Consider the following 18978-nt stretch of genomic DNA (forward strand, 5'->3'; position numbering starts at 1 on the left):
CCCAACAGACCAACAATACTGAATGATAACGTATGTCAAAGTAAGATTTAATATAGATTTTTTTTTTTAATAGTCCAAACAGGGTGATTTCTGTGCTTTCTTCCATATAAACTCATGCGAGTGAGATCCTGAAATTCATTGGGAAGAGTTTTGTGCACCTTTTAGTAGTTGTCTAGGTGGGATTTCCCACAGTTTGTTACTTGTGGCATGAAATTCAGAATTTCAGCAAAATTCTCGGAGTTCATGCTGCTTTTAAACATGTATTTAAATTTTAAGTATGGCACCTATGGTAGATGGAAGGGAAAAGATTTTTCAAAAAAGAATGAGAGGGAAGATTTTAGTAAGTCATATTTATTTTCATTTTTTTCTGAGAAAACTGTAATATTTAGCTGTGAAAAACTGGGACCCAACTCCTTCAGCCTGTTCCCTGTGCATTATACAAAGGTATCACATGGTTACACCTGATCTCATGAGGTTCACTGTGTAATTTCATGATGGCTTTTTTGGAAGCATAGAATAAGTAGCCTGACAAATCACACTTTACTAATTTCTATATTATAAAGCCCCAAAGTGTACAAGCTGTCCCATAATCCAAATAAAAAGTTTTCCCTTTTTTTGGTAGTTTGCAAGTAGTATTGCAGTTGCTATTGACAAGAAAATAGAATAAGCAGTAAGGAAGAACTGTGTTTAAAGAAAACATCTACCTTCAGTAAGCTAGTTAGGGGAGAAACAAAAAATTTCAAGTTTGAGAAAGCCTTTGAGCTAAATTTCATATTTAGCACTGCCAGCTATGAACTTTTTAAAACTTCATACAAAATCAGAGTTACTGTGTGCAAATAAGTGATGCATATATCTATATATATTTGATTTAAGATTATCAGCCTTATTTAGCAGATACTTAATTTAGGACTCAAATAACATACTTGCTTTCCTTTTTTTGTGTTAACTCAAAGGTTTGGTAGTAACAGTAGGCAAGGTAGTGAATCCACGTATGTTCGTGGAAGTGTACTTGTACTGTAATTGACTTGTCTTTCAGATACTCTATGATATTTTGGGGTTTAGTGAGCATTTTGGTAAGATGAACTATTTGATCTGTTTCAGCGTTTTGTGAGTTTCAAAGATAATCTAGGGGTTGGAGACTTTATATGGCTTTACTAAAATTTATCCATTTATGAAAATTTTTTTGTAGTTACAGAATCTTACAGGTGAATAGGGTTTGGACTACATAATAGTAAGTATCCATTGTTGTTCCTGGTGATCAGTGGAACTATGCTGTCATTCAGTGTGGGTAAATCAAGCTGTTGTACATAAGTCATTTGAAGTGATCTACAATAAGCAAAAAGAGGCCTGTAGAGCTTTTTATATTAAAGGGATGGTAGTCAATACAATTAATAGAAAATTAAAAGAGTAAGAATTCAGTGAGTAGCTACTTGGAAGAGGGATGTGGACCAATTTCCACATTGTAAATGAGGCAGCAACAGTTGGATACATCACATTGCAGAATTTATGGTGAGAAATGGACAAATGGAAAGATTTTGGGACTAGTTGAGGGCAGTCCTGTTGTGAAATGGTGCGGGGGCACAACGGTTTTTCCACCAAATTGTTTGGCCACCACCGTTACCTATTCAAAAATACTCTCAACAGCTTTGATCCAGCAAAGTGACCTTATATCCATTTAGTGCTTTGTTTTACATACCTGTGACGGTTACTCTAAGGTAGAATGTTATCTGGCTCCCTTGATCAAGCAGACTGTCCCAGTTCCACTTCTGTAAAAAATCTCTGTGACTACCAATGGGGTAGTTGGCACAGATTTATTTTATTGCTCTAATGAGGTTTTGTAATGTTTGTTTCTATTTCTGCAGTGATTGGATAGGGTAAAGTGAACTGAAAGCAGTTAGGAAAGCTGCACAAAGTATATGAAAGTGCAGTAATCAAAGTTGCTTTTTAGCTTGACTGACTATAGAAGCTTTCATCCTTGACCCTTGAAAAGCAGTATTAGGCAATAGTATTGGGTTAATTTTTTATGCAGTGTGGTATTAAATATGGTATTAAATTAGGTTAGAACAAACACAGCTGCTGTTTCTATAACCTGTTTTATTAAGAAAATATAACGTTGGTCAGCCCTTGAAGGCCATATGGTTCTTTCAGAAATATTTTGTGACCCTTCTACCAAAACAATACTGAAGATAATATGCAAAGAGTTTCTCATTTGAAACCTCATTCCAAAGAAATAAGTCCACTGAACTATTTGTTTAGAGATCTTATGTGGAGATTTAACAGTAATTCTGTATTTAATTTTCGTGAAACCTATTCAACTTGATCAGAAAGCTGTATATACAAAGGGCGTAATTTATCAGATATATTACTACTGATACGTAGTATCTATGTAATGGCTGTCTCTGTAAAGTGAAGATTAGAAGGTTAGTAAATAATAAAAATGAAGCGCTGTTTCATGATAACAGCAATTTTATGTTGCTGTGTTTTTGCGTACAAGGTTTTCATGACAAATTATTAACTTGACATATTACATTTAAAAGTTAATACGGAAGATGATTTACACAGTTACTTTATACAATACTGGATGTGGTACTGACATGACCCATTGGTAGTTGAGTAGCAGTTTTGAAGTGAAAGTAGCAGGAAATGCTCTTTCTAGCACTGTCTGTTGTTTTAGTGTTGGTTTACACTTTGTTGTCTTGTGAAATGACGTAAGTGACAGAAATTAATTCAATCATATTAAATTATTCCCTAATGCAGATGTAAGGGTTGAGATTTAATTTTCCTTGTGGCATAGTATTATCTCTAAAAGTGTAAGTAAGTTAACAGTTCTACATATTAGAATCACAAGACTGACATAACTGTTTCATTTAACAGAGTTGTAAATATTTTTTAAATCTCAAAAGCATAGTGTTTGCTTTCAATGAACTTCTGCTTCTGAAATTTTGGACGGTCTTTAGTCATTAATATTTAATCCAGCATCCAAAACAAATGAAAATTTTCACAAACAAGAGATGTACTCCTTTGGAGGCAGAAGCGGTACCCGGTGTGGTGTGATGTTTTGTAAAAGCTTCTAATCTGCACAGTGGCAGGAAGCTGCAACAGTGGGTAAGGAGCTGCTTCTATGCAATGCCTCTTTTGGTTTTGTTTTTTTTCCCACCTAAATGTAGGAAGCAATTCTTCTTTTCGGCCTCAAGGGGAAAAATTTGATAACCTTGCTTGCTGCTTTAATCAGTACTGAGTGCTGAGGGGCAGTCAAGGACTAGGCAGGCATGTGGCTTTGACCAGGCTACCATCCTGTTTTGAGCTTGGTTAAGGTCATAGAGGGTGCGATGTGGAAGGCTTTTATATGAAGTTGTGTTTATCTGTAGTCTGCCTCAGTTTATCAGACTATCTTGTAACTCGTACATTACACAAGAAAGGGAGAACAGTGAATAATGACTGAAGAACAGGAGATGGATATAAAACACTGGAATGTCCTTGGATGCCCTCTGGGGAATGCTGTTCAGTACTTATGAATCATTGTGAACCTTCATTTGCGTGCTGTTCGATGCCTTAGGAGAACTTGTTTTAAAAGGGAAAAAATCAAATGAGTAAATAATCATTCACTTGTCTTTTTACGCACTGGCAGTTATTGGGGGGAAGAAAAAAATAATTAAATGTATAACAGAGAGAAAGCAGTCATATCAGTTTCCTAGTGTGTGGTTCAGCTTTGTAAAAGATTGCTATATCTCTTTCCAAGCGGTGAGAGATGCTATTCTTGTGTCTAGTTTAATGTTGACGTCACAAAGAGCTATCATATCTTCTTTCTTCTCTTTTTTAAAGGTTAGCCTTCTTTCAAAGCCATGCAGGTTTACCCAGCAGTGTAAGTCAGCTCTGCTGCAAGCATAGCCTTAGGAAATTATGAAAATTTAAAGATGATCTAAATACTGCAGGGATTTTTTTTTTTCCTCTTTCTACAGTAAAGGACAGCCACATGGTCGGTTTAGTTACAGCTATCCGTTCTTCAACAGAGATCTGTTCATATGGTTCCAGTTATTTTATTTTTTTCTTTTTCTTTTCTTTTTATTTCCAGTGCTGCAACGAAGGATGCATACTTCCTAGGGCTCTTCTGAAAAAATACCTATTTCTGAAAGCCTTCTTCAGGCAGAATGTTTAATGAAAGAGCCCTGTGGCCAGCCAATTGGTTGGCAATTAAAAGTATGGCCAGTTCTAATGACTTGAATGCTTTTGTTCTAATTTATTGGATCAGAAATCATGAGCTCTAGCAGATATCAACTGAAGAATTATCCTTCTCTGAAGTTACTCTAATCCAAAGTGACAGTTGGACATTGACAAATATTAGTGGGGTATTCCTCTCCAGCTAAATACGGCTTGCAGAAAGGTTTTCACTGAAACAGGTGGAAATGCTGTTGATATTTCTTTGAAGTTGATATTTCTTGATTTCTTGATTGATTTCTTGGTTGAAGATTCAAATGAAATGTAGCAATGTCATCAGCTCAAGAAAAAAAAGAGCATGTGGAAGGGGAGACAGGACTTTGTGACTGTACTTTTAATTAACTGAAAAGTCTGTAGACTTAATATTTTCTACCATGTAGCAAATAAACAAGTGCTGATTCATATACTGAATAAAGATTAGACTTAAAAAATCTTTTGGCATGTGGAAAATAATGAAAGCAAAACACCAAACATCCTTTTAATTATTTAATACAATAAAATCAAACCCTGGAATAATAGTGACATCCCTAATTCTATTTTTTTTTTTTCTTTGCTGTCAGTTTTCTTTTTGCTAACCATCACTTTGTAGTGAGGAAACTTTTGTTAGCTCAGTAGATGTTCAGGTAGAGAAGGAATGCAATTTTTCTATTAAAAATAGAGTGCTTGAAAGCTGAACATTCAACAGCTGCCAGCGTGAGAGAAAAATCACTACTTCATGTTAACTAAAACAAAAGATTATTTCTTCCAGTATAATCTCTTGTTTATAGTTTCTTCACAAAGTGATGGTTTTGTAAGTGTCTGAAGAGAATTCAGTAAAATGAACAGTTGTGTAGCAGTGATGACACTTTAGCTGAGAACCTTTGACTGACTGTTGCCTGGAGTGCAGTATAAATATATTCAACAGTCCATATTGCTTTAAATTACTGCCTTCCTATAAAATAAGACTACTTAGTGGATCTGCTGTCTCGCTGTATGTTTATTTTAGTAATTGAATTAAGGTTCATTAATGGCTGGGTTTGTGAGCTGGTGCAGGAACCCACTCCGTTCTGTTCCTTCCTGTGTTGCAGAGTTGTTTGAGGATTTTCTGTCATTTTTTCTCCCTATGTTAGCCAACTGATTGCAGTGAAGTTAGAGTGGATGGACAGAAAGTAAAATCTGACCTGTCCACACTGGGAGCCAGATATGGAAGCCAGTTAGCAATGGCTGCATTAATTTTTTTCTGAGTACTTCAGGAGAAAAAAAAAATCCTATGGAAAATCAAGTAAAGAAAAAAAATATCTTAAGGAGTGATAAATAAATATGACTGAGGCTACCATACACTCCTGATACACTTTTCCCCTGGGGGATCTCTAAGGACAGTTGAATAACCTATCTGTCTTATCTTTTTAAATATAGCCGGTATAGGTGGCCCTTAGGCCATGCCTTGAAAATGACAGTCCTTTATAAAAATACTGTTACTAGAATTAAATATACTGCCAAGCTGTTCATCGCACCGTACCGCAGCATAAGACCAGGAGACAAGAAAGTAAGTTTTAATAAATGTTTTGATGCTGCTGTCCTGTAACATCAAGCATCTTCTCCTTTTGTTTGCTTACAGAATGTGTATGCTTTGGTAATTGCACATCTTTTCTGGTCCGTAAAAGCAAATCAGATTTGTCAGATTAAAACTGTTGTATGAACAGTGGAAAAAAAGAATTTCTATATTTGTAATCCCCTCTTTTGTTTTCTCTTACAATATTGGTTACTGTAAAAGCTGGATAGCGGGTGGATTAGAAAAAAAGAAACAAAAACAGAAACAAGACTGTTGGTTTTGGCAGTATGTTTTTGTAAACAAGTGATGTAAATTGAAGCAGAAATTCTAATGGGAAAAAGTAAGAGAACCAAAAGACTTGAAAATACAGCACAGAGCAGAGTCGCCACCAGATGGTATTTTTCATAAATTTATCAAGTGGATATAAAAGATGATAATGAACATTCAAAATAGGGACTGGCAGATGCCCCTAGAGAGAAGGAACGGTATGGCATCTTCTGCACGCTGCAATTAGTTAGAATCACTTTCTAATTAGCCGTTGTAGGGAAGACCACAGAATTATATTAAAAACACACTAAGACAGTTTCTGTGCAGTCGTTAAGGAGTTTGACTAATCAGGGTAACATCTTCTGAGGAGGTCACGGGTTAGTGCAGAAATCCAAATGTGTGAAGGAGCAGGATGATGCTCAGAGTGCATGCAGGTAACATATTGGATGAACTGAGCTGTACTGTGTTCAATTAATGCCTTACATAGCTCAGAGGGTGTCCAGAATATGCCACAGAGCATCAACATGAATGCTGATTTTGACACTTCATCTTTTACTTGGTTTTTTTAACCTAGATTTCAGTAGCTGCTTCTTCCTGCAAAAAGCAGGCATTAAAGCATCTTTTATATACTGCTGTATAAAATGGATACTCAAAGAAGTTCCCTTACTGCCAAGGAAGAGGGGAAGAAAAGGAAGCCAAGGCGAACTTCATTTCAATGGCAATACTCTTAGTTTGCATTGTTAATCCTTACTTTATTCAGATTGTTCCCAGTGAAGTACTTCTAATGTCTACCACCTGCCTCCCCCATAAGAATATGAGAATTTCTGAATGTCTCTTTTCAGTAGTAGAGAATCAAGAGGTTTCTAGAATAATAAAGTGGTGTTTTTCATAATTTTTTATGAGCAAATGGAGATGATAGTACATTTGATAGTGCAGTATGTTTTTCAGAAGCCATTGCCTTTGCACTGCCTTGGATTATTACTTGGCAACAAGCTTGAACTTTTTTCCCCTGTGTGTTTTATGGTGTTGTGGTTGGTTGGTGGTTTTCTTAAGATCATGCTTCTGATACCACTAGCACACTTAAAACACAGAATCCTAGCTCTTCATGGAAAACTATCTTTTTTTGTGGTGCTGGAGACTCTTACAATTAGCTCTGAAATTTCATATAGCTATACTTCAGCCATTTTCGGATGTTGTAGTATTTTAAATACCTATCTTACAGACAACTATTAAAAATATGTAATTAAGTTATCAGTGTGCAGTGGGCTTAAAATGGTACATTTGCATCTGTACTATACATCATTAGTTTTCTCATGAAAATTTAAATAGTGTTGGTTGTACGTCTTCTATATTTCTTCTTTTTGGTGCCATGCTTCTTTTGGCTTGTTTGTTGTTCTTTCTCTGATCTTCAAAAATGTTTGGTATGAGATATTGTTTATTTGGAAATTTTGTTAAATTGATCATTGTAATTCAGATAATTTTTGGTAACTTATTTTTTCTGCTCTCTTAATTTGCATTACCAAACAGATTGGTTGCCCTTCATCAGAGTTGATAAAAAAATCTTAGCTTTTTTTAATACAGCCTGTGCTGAAAGAATTTTTGTTATCATTTAGATAGAACAATCAGTGCTTTTAACGTTTTTCAAAAAAAAACAAAGGCTCAAGAGGCAACCTTGATTTTTACATGTTCAGAGAGCATAATTTTTCACCCTTGTTAATATTAATTTTTTGATTGAGAGAGAGAATAGAGAGAGACATCTATGTTTGAAAAGTTGAGGAGGTAAGCTAAAAACTGAGCTTTTTAGGAAAGTGCTGGACCTGACTAGGGTGTCTTAAAGAGCTTTTTTTTTATGTTTGTTTGTCATCTTGCTGGTAGGTGGCAGTCAAAAAGCTTGGGATTCTCTCTGAATTACAAACAGAAAGAAAGTACCGTATTTGATTAAGTGTTAAGAAAGGGAAATAATAGGTAATTTCAAAAATAAGTGTTGAAGCACTTGTAAGACAGTGCTGGAAAAGTACTGTATGCACAAGAAAATACATATGCACAAGAAAATACACCTCTTTCTTACAGCGTGCTCCCAGAGGAGCTGCTGTTGTCTTGATCTTTGAAATTGCTGAAATTATGTCAAGCTGTAACTACACTATGAATTCTGTTTGATTTGAAAGGAAAGGGGAAACTACTTGGCATTGGATTTAAATCAGATTGAGCAGGACTAAGTAACTACAAGAGGAGCATTCCTCGCCTTGGGAATTTTTCTAGAAACCAACACTAAAGTTACGTCCCTTGCTAAAGAAGAATAACTCCCAATACTACACTTTTTTATTGCGAAGTACATAATGTTCCCCTGCTTCAAAAATTTACTAGTAAAGTATTACGTTATCCTTTATCTAATTTGGTTTATAACATCAGTTTCCAGGCTAGAGCATTCAATTTTGGATGTACCAGGGAGATGGAAGAACTCAAGTTGGATGATGCTGACACATGGACCCCACAGTGTTGGATATGCACACTGATTGAAAGAGGGGTTGTAGAGGTGAAAGAAAGAGTTCATTATAGATGTTGCGGCACAAGGTAGCAGTTAGCACTGGCCTGTGCACTTAGAATTGTAATCTTACTTTTTTTTTTTACCTGAAACTGCCTTCCTTTTGTCATGGTTTTCCCAGGAATGCTTTTACTAATTTGAAAATTCTTTGAGTTCCCTAACCTGCTCATTTTCCCTGTAATATTCAAATAACTGCAAATTGGATATTCTGCAGTAATACCTTTGACTTTCTTTGGCATAGCAGGCTACTGCATGCTGACATCTTTTATGGCTGAATATAGGGTAGAAAAAAGAATTATCTAGCAAAGGTCTTTGGTGAAATTAACATGGGGGAAAAAAAACTGCTGAATAATTCCATCACTGTCTCATGGAAGAAAATAATTATCCTGTGTTTTGGCCTTCCTTTTTTCAAGAGGGTGGGTTCTACGTAATTTCTTTTCTTTAGCTGTTGGGATATTATAATTTCTTTTTTGTGGCATTCAGTCATACCATTTTCCTGACTCTTGACTGAATGAGAAATACTTGCTGTTTCATTTGTGTGGCAAACCTATTGGTCTCTCCTTCCTTCTTGTAGTCCAATACTTGTGTTGAAGGATTTTGTAAGTATTAGAAAGCATTTTCATCTTCTAAATTCTGGGGTGCAGTCAGAGATACTGTCATAAGTACCAGCAGGTACATGTTGAGAATAGTCTCCTGAGCTGTGACACTTCAAGCCCTGGTTTCAAAAGACTTTGAGTCCTGACTTCCCACAGTCCACATCAGTGCTTTAAACTATCTCCCACTTATTTCTCTCTCTTTCTCAATTATTTTTTTCCTTTTTTTTTTTTGGGGGGGCGGGGGAGAAGGATGGAGGTTTCATCATGAAAACAGGAAGAAATTATTTGAAAATTTCGAAAGTTTTACTGGACAAGAATTTTTCCCCAATTGTATTAAAACAGTGCTTTCATATCACCAAGACAGAAATCCATCTGTTAATTTACCAAGCTATTCCAGGATCAATGCTATAAAAATTATCTGTACCACTTGATTCTGCTTCATAGATCACGTTAAATAAGAGTTAAATTTCCTTGTGTTGATCATACTTTCATCCTTCCCCCCCCCAGTTCTTTGCCAGAAATAAAGACCATTGGTATCTGAACTGTTTTCTGACTGTATGTCTGTTGCCTTTGTGTTTTAATTCACAGTTCCCACTGAAAATGTTGCAACAATTGCAGACTGTGCCAGTGTGATTGAGGGTGTAAGTCGCAGTCGCAATGCCTTGTTGAATGGAGACACAAAAAACTATGATTGGGATTCTGGGTACACGTGCCATCAGCTTGGGAGCGGAGCTATTGTAGTACAGCTAGCACAGCCCTACATGATTGGATCAATACGGTAAGAGGGTTTATTTTTCTCTAAATTAAGGGCAACAATGACACTTCTGCTGAGCACAGTTATTTTCTTTAGAATATATGACAACTGGAAACGACGGTAATTAGGGGACTGGTTTAGTAGTTGTCATTTGGCTTCTTGCTTCAGTATAAACGGGCATGTTAAAAATTAAATGCGTGAATTCTATGTCAAGATACAGCAGTGCAATTCCAGAAAATATTAGGTTTCAGAGGTATAATACTAGTAATAGTCAAATTGTAAGATTAAAGATTTATACTTATATTAAAATAGAAATGTAATTGTAGCCTCAGTTGTGGTCAGAGTAGGTGCAGTTCCTCATATCCAGCAAATTGTGAAAACAGAAATATTTATTGAAGAAATCCATCATCTCAAGTCAGCCAGGTTTCCTTTTCACTGTACAATTAGTACCAGTTCTTACTTCAAGATTGAGTGTATAACAAGGGTGCAGTAGCCTGAGTATTGTTTTACAGTGTTGGATTAATGAATGTGTTTAGATCTGGATTGAAGTTCATTGGGCTATTTCTACAGTGAATGTCTGTATACATATGAAGAACAAACTTTTGGCTGTTGTAGAAACTTTGGAAATAGATCGGAGAGTGGGATTTTTCACAGGTGAAGACAAAAATATTCTTGCCAACTTTAGATTCTCTGACTACAAATGGGGTTTTTTTGTTTCATAAAATCAGACATACAAATCCTTGTCTTAATGGCTTCCCGTTCTTTGTAAATTTAGAATATGTTGTCAGGGACTTAATTTGTATTCTCTGTGACAATGAAAAAAAGAGGTTTCTGAAATTAAAGTACCAGTGAGCAAAGGTTGAAACACCAGGTGAGGGAGCGGCTCACAACAGAGACCATGCACACAGGTACATATTGCTAGGAACTAGCTCGGTGCCGTCCACCTGTTAGAATTGCCTCTTCAAACTGACTGATGAGCAAGTGAGACTTGAAAGCTCTTTTATAACTGCCAATTTCTGGTTTGTGTGGTTTTGTTTTTTGGCTTGTGGCATTCTTATGATGGATATAAAACTTTATCTTCAAAGTTTTATATCAGACATCCAGGCAAATCTCTAACCTAACAAAAGTACTGTTTTGTCTGTATACTAGCTATAGATGTTATGCATAATGCAAGTCAGGCATTGTTCTCACTGTGTGAAACAAGCTGAGTAAGTATAGTTGGCCTCTTTCCACACTCAATGTTTTATGCTTTTGAGTTTGGTGGTTTTAATGTTCAGTTAAGTATTGCATCTCAAGTAGAAAACCAGGAAGACACAGTACTCACATTTTCAATTACCTCTTTTAAGAAATATAATTACATCATTTTCATGCCACTTTAAACTTAAGTTTAAGTAGCAGCAGAAGCTTTGGCCACATGAAGGAATAAGAGAAGAATATATTAACTAAAATATGTAGTTTCTTAGTTCATAGTCTCTGTCTTCCTATCTTACTGTTTTCTGCTATCTGCTATCTTTCGATTGGTGAATCATACCATCTTTTCAAGTCAGTGCAAAAAATTGGCTTTCTTATATTAAATGCTATGTTAGTGTTTATTCTTGAGCAGAAGGTTTTTAGTAAGTCTCATCATTAAATAGCGTGTTAGGTGAACTAGACTTTTGGTTGCCAAGAAGTGGTAATTGTATAATCGGCAAGGGTGTAGAGCAAATTTAAAAAAACCCAACATCACATAATTTAAAATTAATAGACATTTAGTGATTCATGTGGTATTGCATTGTACAGATACAGGGTCAGAAACTCATCTTTCTTTGACAGCTTTCCTGCATGTATAGTACAAACAAGATGAATAGGTTGCCTTAAAAAGCGACAGTAATAAACATCATCTAGGGTATCTTCTGACAGAGAATACCTCCATTGCCTAGAGACAGAAATGCTAGCACTATGTCATCTTTTCCTTTTCATGTTCTGCCTAGAAGAACAAGTGTCTGTTGCAGATGATAGGCACCCAAGGGAAAGCTGCCTCTTTGAGTGGGGAAGCAAGGTTTCACCATGTGGCAGCTACAGCTTTGGCAAGGGTCTAGAACATGTCCTGTACTGCGCAATGCTAAAGATGGTGATAGTGGTCTCTTTATTTAGCACCAGGAAATCTGTGACTGTACAGAAATCAAATTACACGTAAACATAGATTAGAGCAAAAAGTCTTGATATTTCGTCTTAATGAAAGCAAGACACTGTTTTGAACAGAACGTCTTCTACAACTGATTGAACTGTATTCATTGCCTGTTTTCCTGCTGTTTGTTTACTTGAAAACTCCTTTGATCTCATCCTCCCACCTAATAGGAAAAAAAAATTCCAAGAGCATTTTCTTTAGGCTGACTGTACACTGTGACTGCAGAATAGCATGAATTGCTTTACCCCCAGAAACTGAGTCATTAGACCTGTGTGTTTGAATTCTAAATGAATAATTAGGAATTAAAGTATGTATCTTTTAAGTTCAGAGACATGGTTGTGCCATTGAATATATTTGTATCGGAGAGAGTAAATATATGAGCCTTTGAAAAAAGGGTAGTAGCTGCTTTTAGTCTATAGAAATCGGCATTCCACTGGAGAGAGCCTCCAAGTCAGAATGTGTTACCATGGCAACTAAATTCTGAGGGTGAAAAAAGCAGAACAACTCTTGGTACTCAAATATGCGTTAAAAATGCATAGAGAACTTAATGTTTCAGGAGTATATCTTGTATGCATGCTCTGCGAAAGTCATCCCATGGTCTTAGAATCTTAGAACCATCCAGGTTGGAAGGAACTTGAGGAAGACATCCAGCCCAGCCTGTTTCTCAAAGGAGGGTCAGCTATGAAGAAAGACCATCCTACTTCAGCCTTTATGCACTCAGGTCTTGAAAACCTCCAAGGAAGGAAATGCCACAACTACGCTGGGTAGCATGTTCCAATGTTTAATTATCCTCCCAGTGTACTTTTTTTTTTTCCCAATGCGGATCCTGTTTTCCTATGTCTCTAGTCCATCTGGAATGTCCTGTTTCAATTTTTGACCATTGTCTTTTGGTTTTCCTCTTGTGCATCTCATTAAAGAGCCTGGCTCAGTCTTTTTGATAACCTGCTCTCAAGTATTGAAAAGTTCTGTTAGGTTCCTCCCTGACCCCAAGCCTTCTTAGGCTAAACAAGCCAATTTCCTCAGCCTCTTGCACGGTGCATGTGCTCTAACCTTCCGACCATCCTGATGGTGCTCTGCTGGACTTGCTCAGATCTATCAGTGTTGTATTTGGGTCCAAAATGGGGTGCAGTATGCTGGGTTGTGATCCAACAAGTGTCAAGTACAGGAGAATAATCTCTCTTCCTTGTTCTGCTGTCTCAGTTCCATATGCTGCTAGCCTTCATTGCTGAGAAGGCACACAGGCAACTAACGGCATCTTCTGTTCAGTATAACTCCCGTGTCCTTTTTAGCACAGCCAGTCTGACTGTAGCATTTACTACTGCAGTGGGTTAGTCTGTATGAGGTACAGGATTTTGCTTTTGATCTCGTTGACTTTCATGAGATTCTTTTTTGCCCATGCCCTTAGTCTTCCCAGAGTATGGCAATCAGTCCTCCTGAATTGCAGCCATAGTCTGGAGTGTATCGATTGCACCCCACAGTTTGCTGTCATCCGCAAGCTTGGTGAGGGCTCATTCCATCTCCTTGTCCAGGTCGCTGATAAAGATATTAAACAGGATAGGTCCCAGAGTAGACTCTGAAGGAGCTTCTCTTGCATCCAGTCTCCGGGTGGATGATGAACTGTTAACCACTACCTGTTGAACTAAACAATCTAGCTAATTGTCACCTGTGGTGTAGTCTACCCATCTAAACTGTAACATCCCAGCATGGATACAGGGATGCTATGGAAGACCATGTTGAAACCTTGCTAATATCAAATACTTCTTCAGGTATTTGTACATAAATTCGGAGCTCTTGGTTTCCACTTCAAAATTTACTCAGAAATTCTGAAACAGATATAATGATAGTCTGTGCTCAATAGTATTTTCTAATAGAAAAGACCTAGAAAACAATGGGATTGGACTAGATGACCTTTAAAGGTCCCTTCCAACCCAAACTATTCTATGATACTATGATTTTAGTTTAAAATAATTGTAACTAAATACTGTCTTTTAGATTATAAAAATGAAAACATGTTTTGATTTAAGAGGTTTATTCTTTTATTAAGACTCCTACTTGGAACAGTTAACAGAGAAAATGTTACTTTAGGTAGTTTTTCCACATTGTTGCCTGTCTGGACAGAAAAAAACCTTGCTGTTTTTCCTCTCTGAAAAGTCGCTTATCAATGACAGAAAAACTATTAGGTTTAACTAGGAACAGAAAGACAGAAATTGGTGTGTTTAGCATAGTAAATGTAATTTAACTTTTAAATGGCTAAAACTTTAATATTGAAAAGGTTTCCATATCACAATAGCTGACTGTCTAACTCTCCCTGCATTTATCTGGAATAGAAATGTAATACCATTGTGCTACAATCTTTGGCTGATAACTTCATAGGATTTTTTTTTCCCCTATGAATTTCCAGAAAAACAAAGAAAAAAACCCAACCAACCAACCAAAAAGGTAGAACAGGATTTGTTATAGTGTATGTGGTGGAGGGAGACAGAATTCTTCTGTACCATACTGGTTTTCATGTTAAAATAAATAGAAGTATTTTTCATCTTTGTAAAAGTAGATTAACTACTTGCCCCAGTTTAATCTATTTGAAGACTTTATTACTAATATGAATATGTGATAGCCAACTGTTTTGCTTTTCATATTCAGAGTAATTCTTAAATTAAACTATATCAATTAGCTTTGATGTGTTTTCTGTTTCCTTATTTGCTTATAACATCATCATATACATCTCTTATGCTTTCTAATTTTTCATACAGCTTCTCCTTATGAAGTTTTTCTTTGTTTGCTCCTCATTTTCTGTGCTTGCCTGACTTGAGAGTGGAATCATAACTCAGAATAAATGATCATATAGGCACATAGCAAATACGCAGGAATTTTGTCTCCTTTGTAGGATCCTGAAGAAAGATTGGTTACCTGCAAGGTAACTACTGAAACATAAATATCTGCAGAATATGAAAGGGGATTATAGAAAACTGGAGGCAAAAATGCAGACAATTGTATTAAAAAAACACCTTTCCATACAGTTTCAGGTTTTCTTTCTTTTTCCCCGTCTTTCAACAAGTGTTGCTACCTCATGTTTTAATTTCTGTCTTTTGGGTTTCTATAGGTATGCGAGTAGTTTATGAACACAATACTATCAAATATTTATACCGTGCGTGGTAACTACTGACTTACAGTATTCAGGAAGCGGGTGTCATCCTATCGGGTGCACGACTATTATTGTTCGGTATTCTGCTAACCCCTTGAGTATATGTAGTCATACAGCAGTCTGAACTAAGCAGTGACAATCTTTTTTTTCAGAAATCTAGGAATAAAAAGCAAGCAGAGACAGCACAAAATGCTTGTGTAAGTGCAGAACAATCAATCATAGGTAAACACATGTCATTTAGGGAAATACTTTGATGTAACAGGTAGCTAATATAATCAGTTTCCCACACCTGTAATATGAAATTTTATTTCTATTTCAAAAGCTTTTATTTTATAAAATGAGGCATTTTCAACATGCAATGTAAATAACAGTACCATATTAAATGATCAACAGGCTTAGAATTTAGATACCCAAAGTGGCATATGAGAAATACATTTAAATCTCACAGTGTTGCAGGGACTGAGCTGTATAAAGCTTCATTCCACTTTTCCTTCTCAATCCTGAAGGCAAGATTTACTAACAAGAGTTAATTTAGCTTTTTATTCTAATATGGAAAGTCCTAGGAACATGCGCAATTTTTCTACAAACAAATGCATTTCGAATGAGTATAGTTCTGACTTTTTAAGTGGAATAGTCTCCTTCCTGTCATTTAATACCCATCTTAGCAAAACATAGCTTCTCTACCAAAGTTTAGCCTGGTAGTTTGCTTGGAATGTGTTTCAAAAATTACTGTACCTGGCATAAAAAATGGCCCTTGTGCCCTGTGTGCACTGATGAATATTCATGTAATCACCTGAAAGTTTTTTTTCGCTGCTTATCCAGAAAGGCATTTCATGCAGAATAAATTCCAAATAGGTTTTGTCATCAGTCTCAGTCTCCCTCCACAGTCTCTCCTAAAAAAGCGACTGCAGGGAGGTGAAGAAAGAACTTTTTATTTTCTTTCACAAGTCCCAAGGAAACAACAGTCTACATTTAGCATTCATGCTAAGTCACTTTGGGAAAGATTCTGCCGACTTTAATTCACTTATTGTTTGGTTTGTAGTAACTCTAGGCCATATGCTTTTTTAAACCTATTTAACTTGGGCTAGGTTGTTTTGGGAGAGAGCAATTATACACATTCTTAAAAGGAACACATATGTCCTGTTAGCCTTTTGCTCTACAGCTGAGCCAGTTGTGTTTTAATTACAGTATTGTTAGTTGAAATTACAGTCACTAGTGCGCTTCTGATATCGAAACTCTTGATCATAGCTTTGAAAACATGGATCAAAGAAACAACACTGAGCCCCCATGATGAAAAGGATCCTACTGAAAAGCATATTCAGCTGCATCCTAATAGCCTTTTTAAAAGAAAACATACTTATGTATGTTTTTGCTTTTCCCTCTTCTAATCATTTAGAAGTCTTGGTTTAAATACAGATGTTAAATCAGTTCAGGATCTGTTGATTATTAGTAGTTAGCAAATCCAGGATTTTAATCCATAAACTTTTTTTTTAATTTATTTTTTTTAACAGAAAATGCACTTCATCCAGTCTCTTCAGTATTTGGAGACCTTCAAGATATAGAAAAGCAGAATGGGGAGGATCTGATGAAGGAGGGGGGGAGGGGTTGGAGTTGGGTGGTTTTGTTTTGGGGTGTGGGTTGGTTTTTTTTAAGTCTTTCATGACGCAACAGGCAACTATTTTTGTTTTTTACCAAGTCAGCTCTGAATTTTTTAATTTGCAAATAGGCAGTATTAATATGTGCTAAAAGGTTTCTGTTAAAAGTGTTTTATTTTAGCTTCTTAAAGCTATTTTTGATAGCTTATTTTTGGTAATATTGATGAGCTGGGTTCAGTTGAGAGCATCTAGGGAGCTTATTTTAAATCTGCTTGTCCAGTAGACCAGATTCCATTTTGAATGCTGGGTTTCCAAAACCTAAAAAAAAAGAGCTAAACTAGATTGTTTTGAAAAGAAGGTAATAGCACTGGGTTTTAGGGCAAAGATACAGACACACGTGTCCTTAATAACCAAATTCTGAAGACAGTCCAGCTTCTGCTTGGGACAGCCTCTCTCTGTAAGAGGAAGGATTCTGCATTCAGCAACTGCTTAGGTCATCTTCCCTCTCTAGTAGTATTGGTTTTTTAAATGTTAAAAGTGAGCAATAATTTTTGCAGTTATATTCCTCCCAGCAGAGGTAGCAGCTGAAAGCAAGAAAGACTTTCTCAACTGGAAGAAATGAATTTATATTATAAAACTTGGGCACTCTTCTGAGAGGCAATTGAAGAGAGACAGCTTGAAACTCTGTTCCTGGGAAAGTCTGTAGTGTGACACAAGTTCCTTTTCTTTTTAAGTATGTCTCAGCTATTTTCATTGACAATCAATGGTTCCTTATCTACTGCGCTTTGAAAAATGTGGCTCCATGGAAGTTCTTCCTCACAGCTGGAGAAAACCCAGTTTAGCTGTATTACCTGGCTTTCACACTTCTCTGTGCATGTGGCTGTAGTTATTTAGGTCATCGGTGCAGTTATAGCTATTTTGGGTAGCTAGCTGTGCTTTGGTTATTCGACTACAGCAGGTTCATTTGCTTCTCTAACAAATAGATTGAAGCAGCGATCCTAGTAAGTGTTAGCTAACTTTGACAATAACCTGAGGATCAAGAGATGGCAGCAGTTGGTAACAGCCAATATATTACAGTAGAGTATTTATTTTCCATTGGTGTATTGAGTATGGGTTCAGATAATAAGAGTTAACAAAAACAAAATCAGCAAAACATAATTTTCCATGACAGACATAATGTGGATTTTTCACTTAGAATATTGCAATTCAAAAACTTTAGGTAAGTTGACGAGAGAACGTTATTTGGGAGAATGATAAATGCAGCATGCTGGTTTTGCCTCCAGTCACCTCTAATTCAAATAGAAAAAATTTTTGAAATTTTGTTTTTTATAACACATTTGCGATTGAGTTTATTTGAAACCAGTAAGAACAGCGGTTAGTTTTTCTAAACTGTACCCTGCTAATGAGTGGAATGACACCAGCCAAGGGTTTTATGTAAACTGTAGGCAAAACCACATCTATTAATCAAAATATGGATAGCATTTAACTGCTTCTAAAGAAGAAATTGTGGAAGTGTCTGCCTCTGTTCTGGCCAGTCCATTGCCCCTTTAAGTTGTGTAAATACCCTTTTGTTATTTGTGGATTCTTCGCTGGAAAAAAGGATGCTCCATATTGGTTCACAAAAATGCTGGATAGAATTTTTCATGGTTTTTGCTAAAGAAGGCATTCTATGCTGGACATTTTTTCTTAAGTAGACATGTCTCCATCCCATCCACTGAGGGGGAGAGGAAGGGCAAGGTTCTTGGTTGGTTTTGCTTTAATTCATATCCTTAGAAATAAAATTAAATTGAAGAATGATACTGAGGTTTCAAGTACCTCTTACAACAGGGAGATAATCCCCATATAAAGAGAAGGAGTAGAGAGGATACAGCCTTTGCCAGATGTGTTTTCTGAGAATGATATACTTAAGTTAAATCACATCCCTGATGCTTTAGATCTTCCTCTCTGTGAGACAAGTATGGAAATTGAAGGCTGTTCAATAAGTCATTTAGTGCCCTTCCTGAAGAGCTGCATGGTCGTTAGAATGAGTACAGAAAGAGTCCCCGAGACCTCTATTTTTTTTCCTTTTTCTTCTGTCTTTTTAGCAATTTGGTCAACAATTCAGTGCCTTTTTCCTCATATTATGATGAACCAGGACTGGGTATTCCTGTTTTCCTACTTGCTTTTTTT

General features: G+C 36.3%; 1 protein-coding gene across 1 annotated transcript in view; it reads left to right on the forward strand.

Moving 5' to 3' along the window:
- The window catches only part of BTBD9 (BTB domain containing 9), a 131873-nt gene that overhangs the window by 86907 nt on the left and 25988 nt on the right, over positions 1-18978 (forward strand). The window contains exon 8 of the mRNA XM_059835012.1: positions 9740-9929. Within this exon, the coding sequence (XP_059690995.1) occupies positions 9740-9929 (190 nt within the window). The remainder of the gene's footprint in view (positions 1-9739; positions 9930-18978) is intronic.

This window comes from Gavia stellata, chromosome 2 (genome assembly GCF_030936135.1).
Source record: "Gavia stellata isolate bGavSte3 chromosome 2, bGavSte3.hap2, whole genome shotgun sequence".
Classification (NCBI taxonomy): Eukaryota; Metazoa; Chordata; class Aves; order Gaviiformes; family Gaviidae; genus Gavia; species Gavia stellata.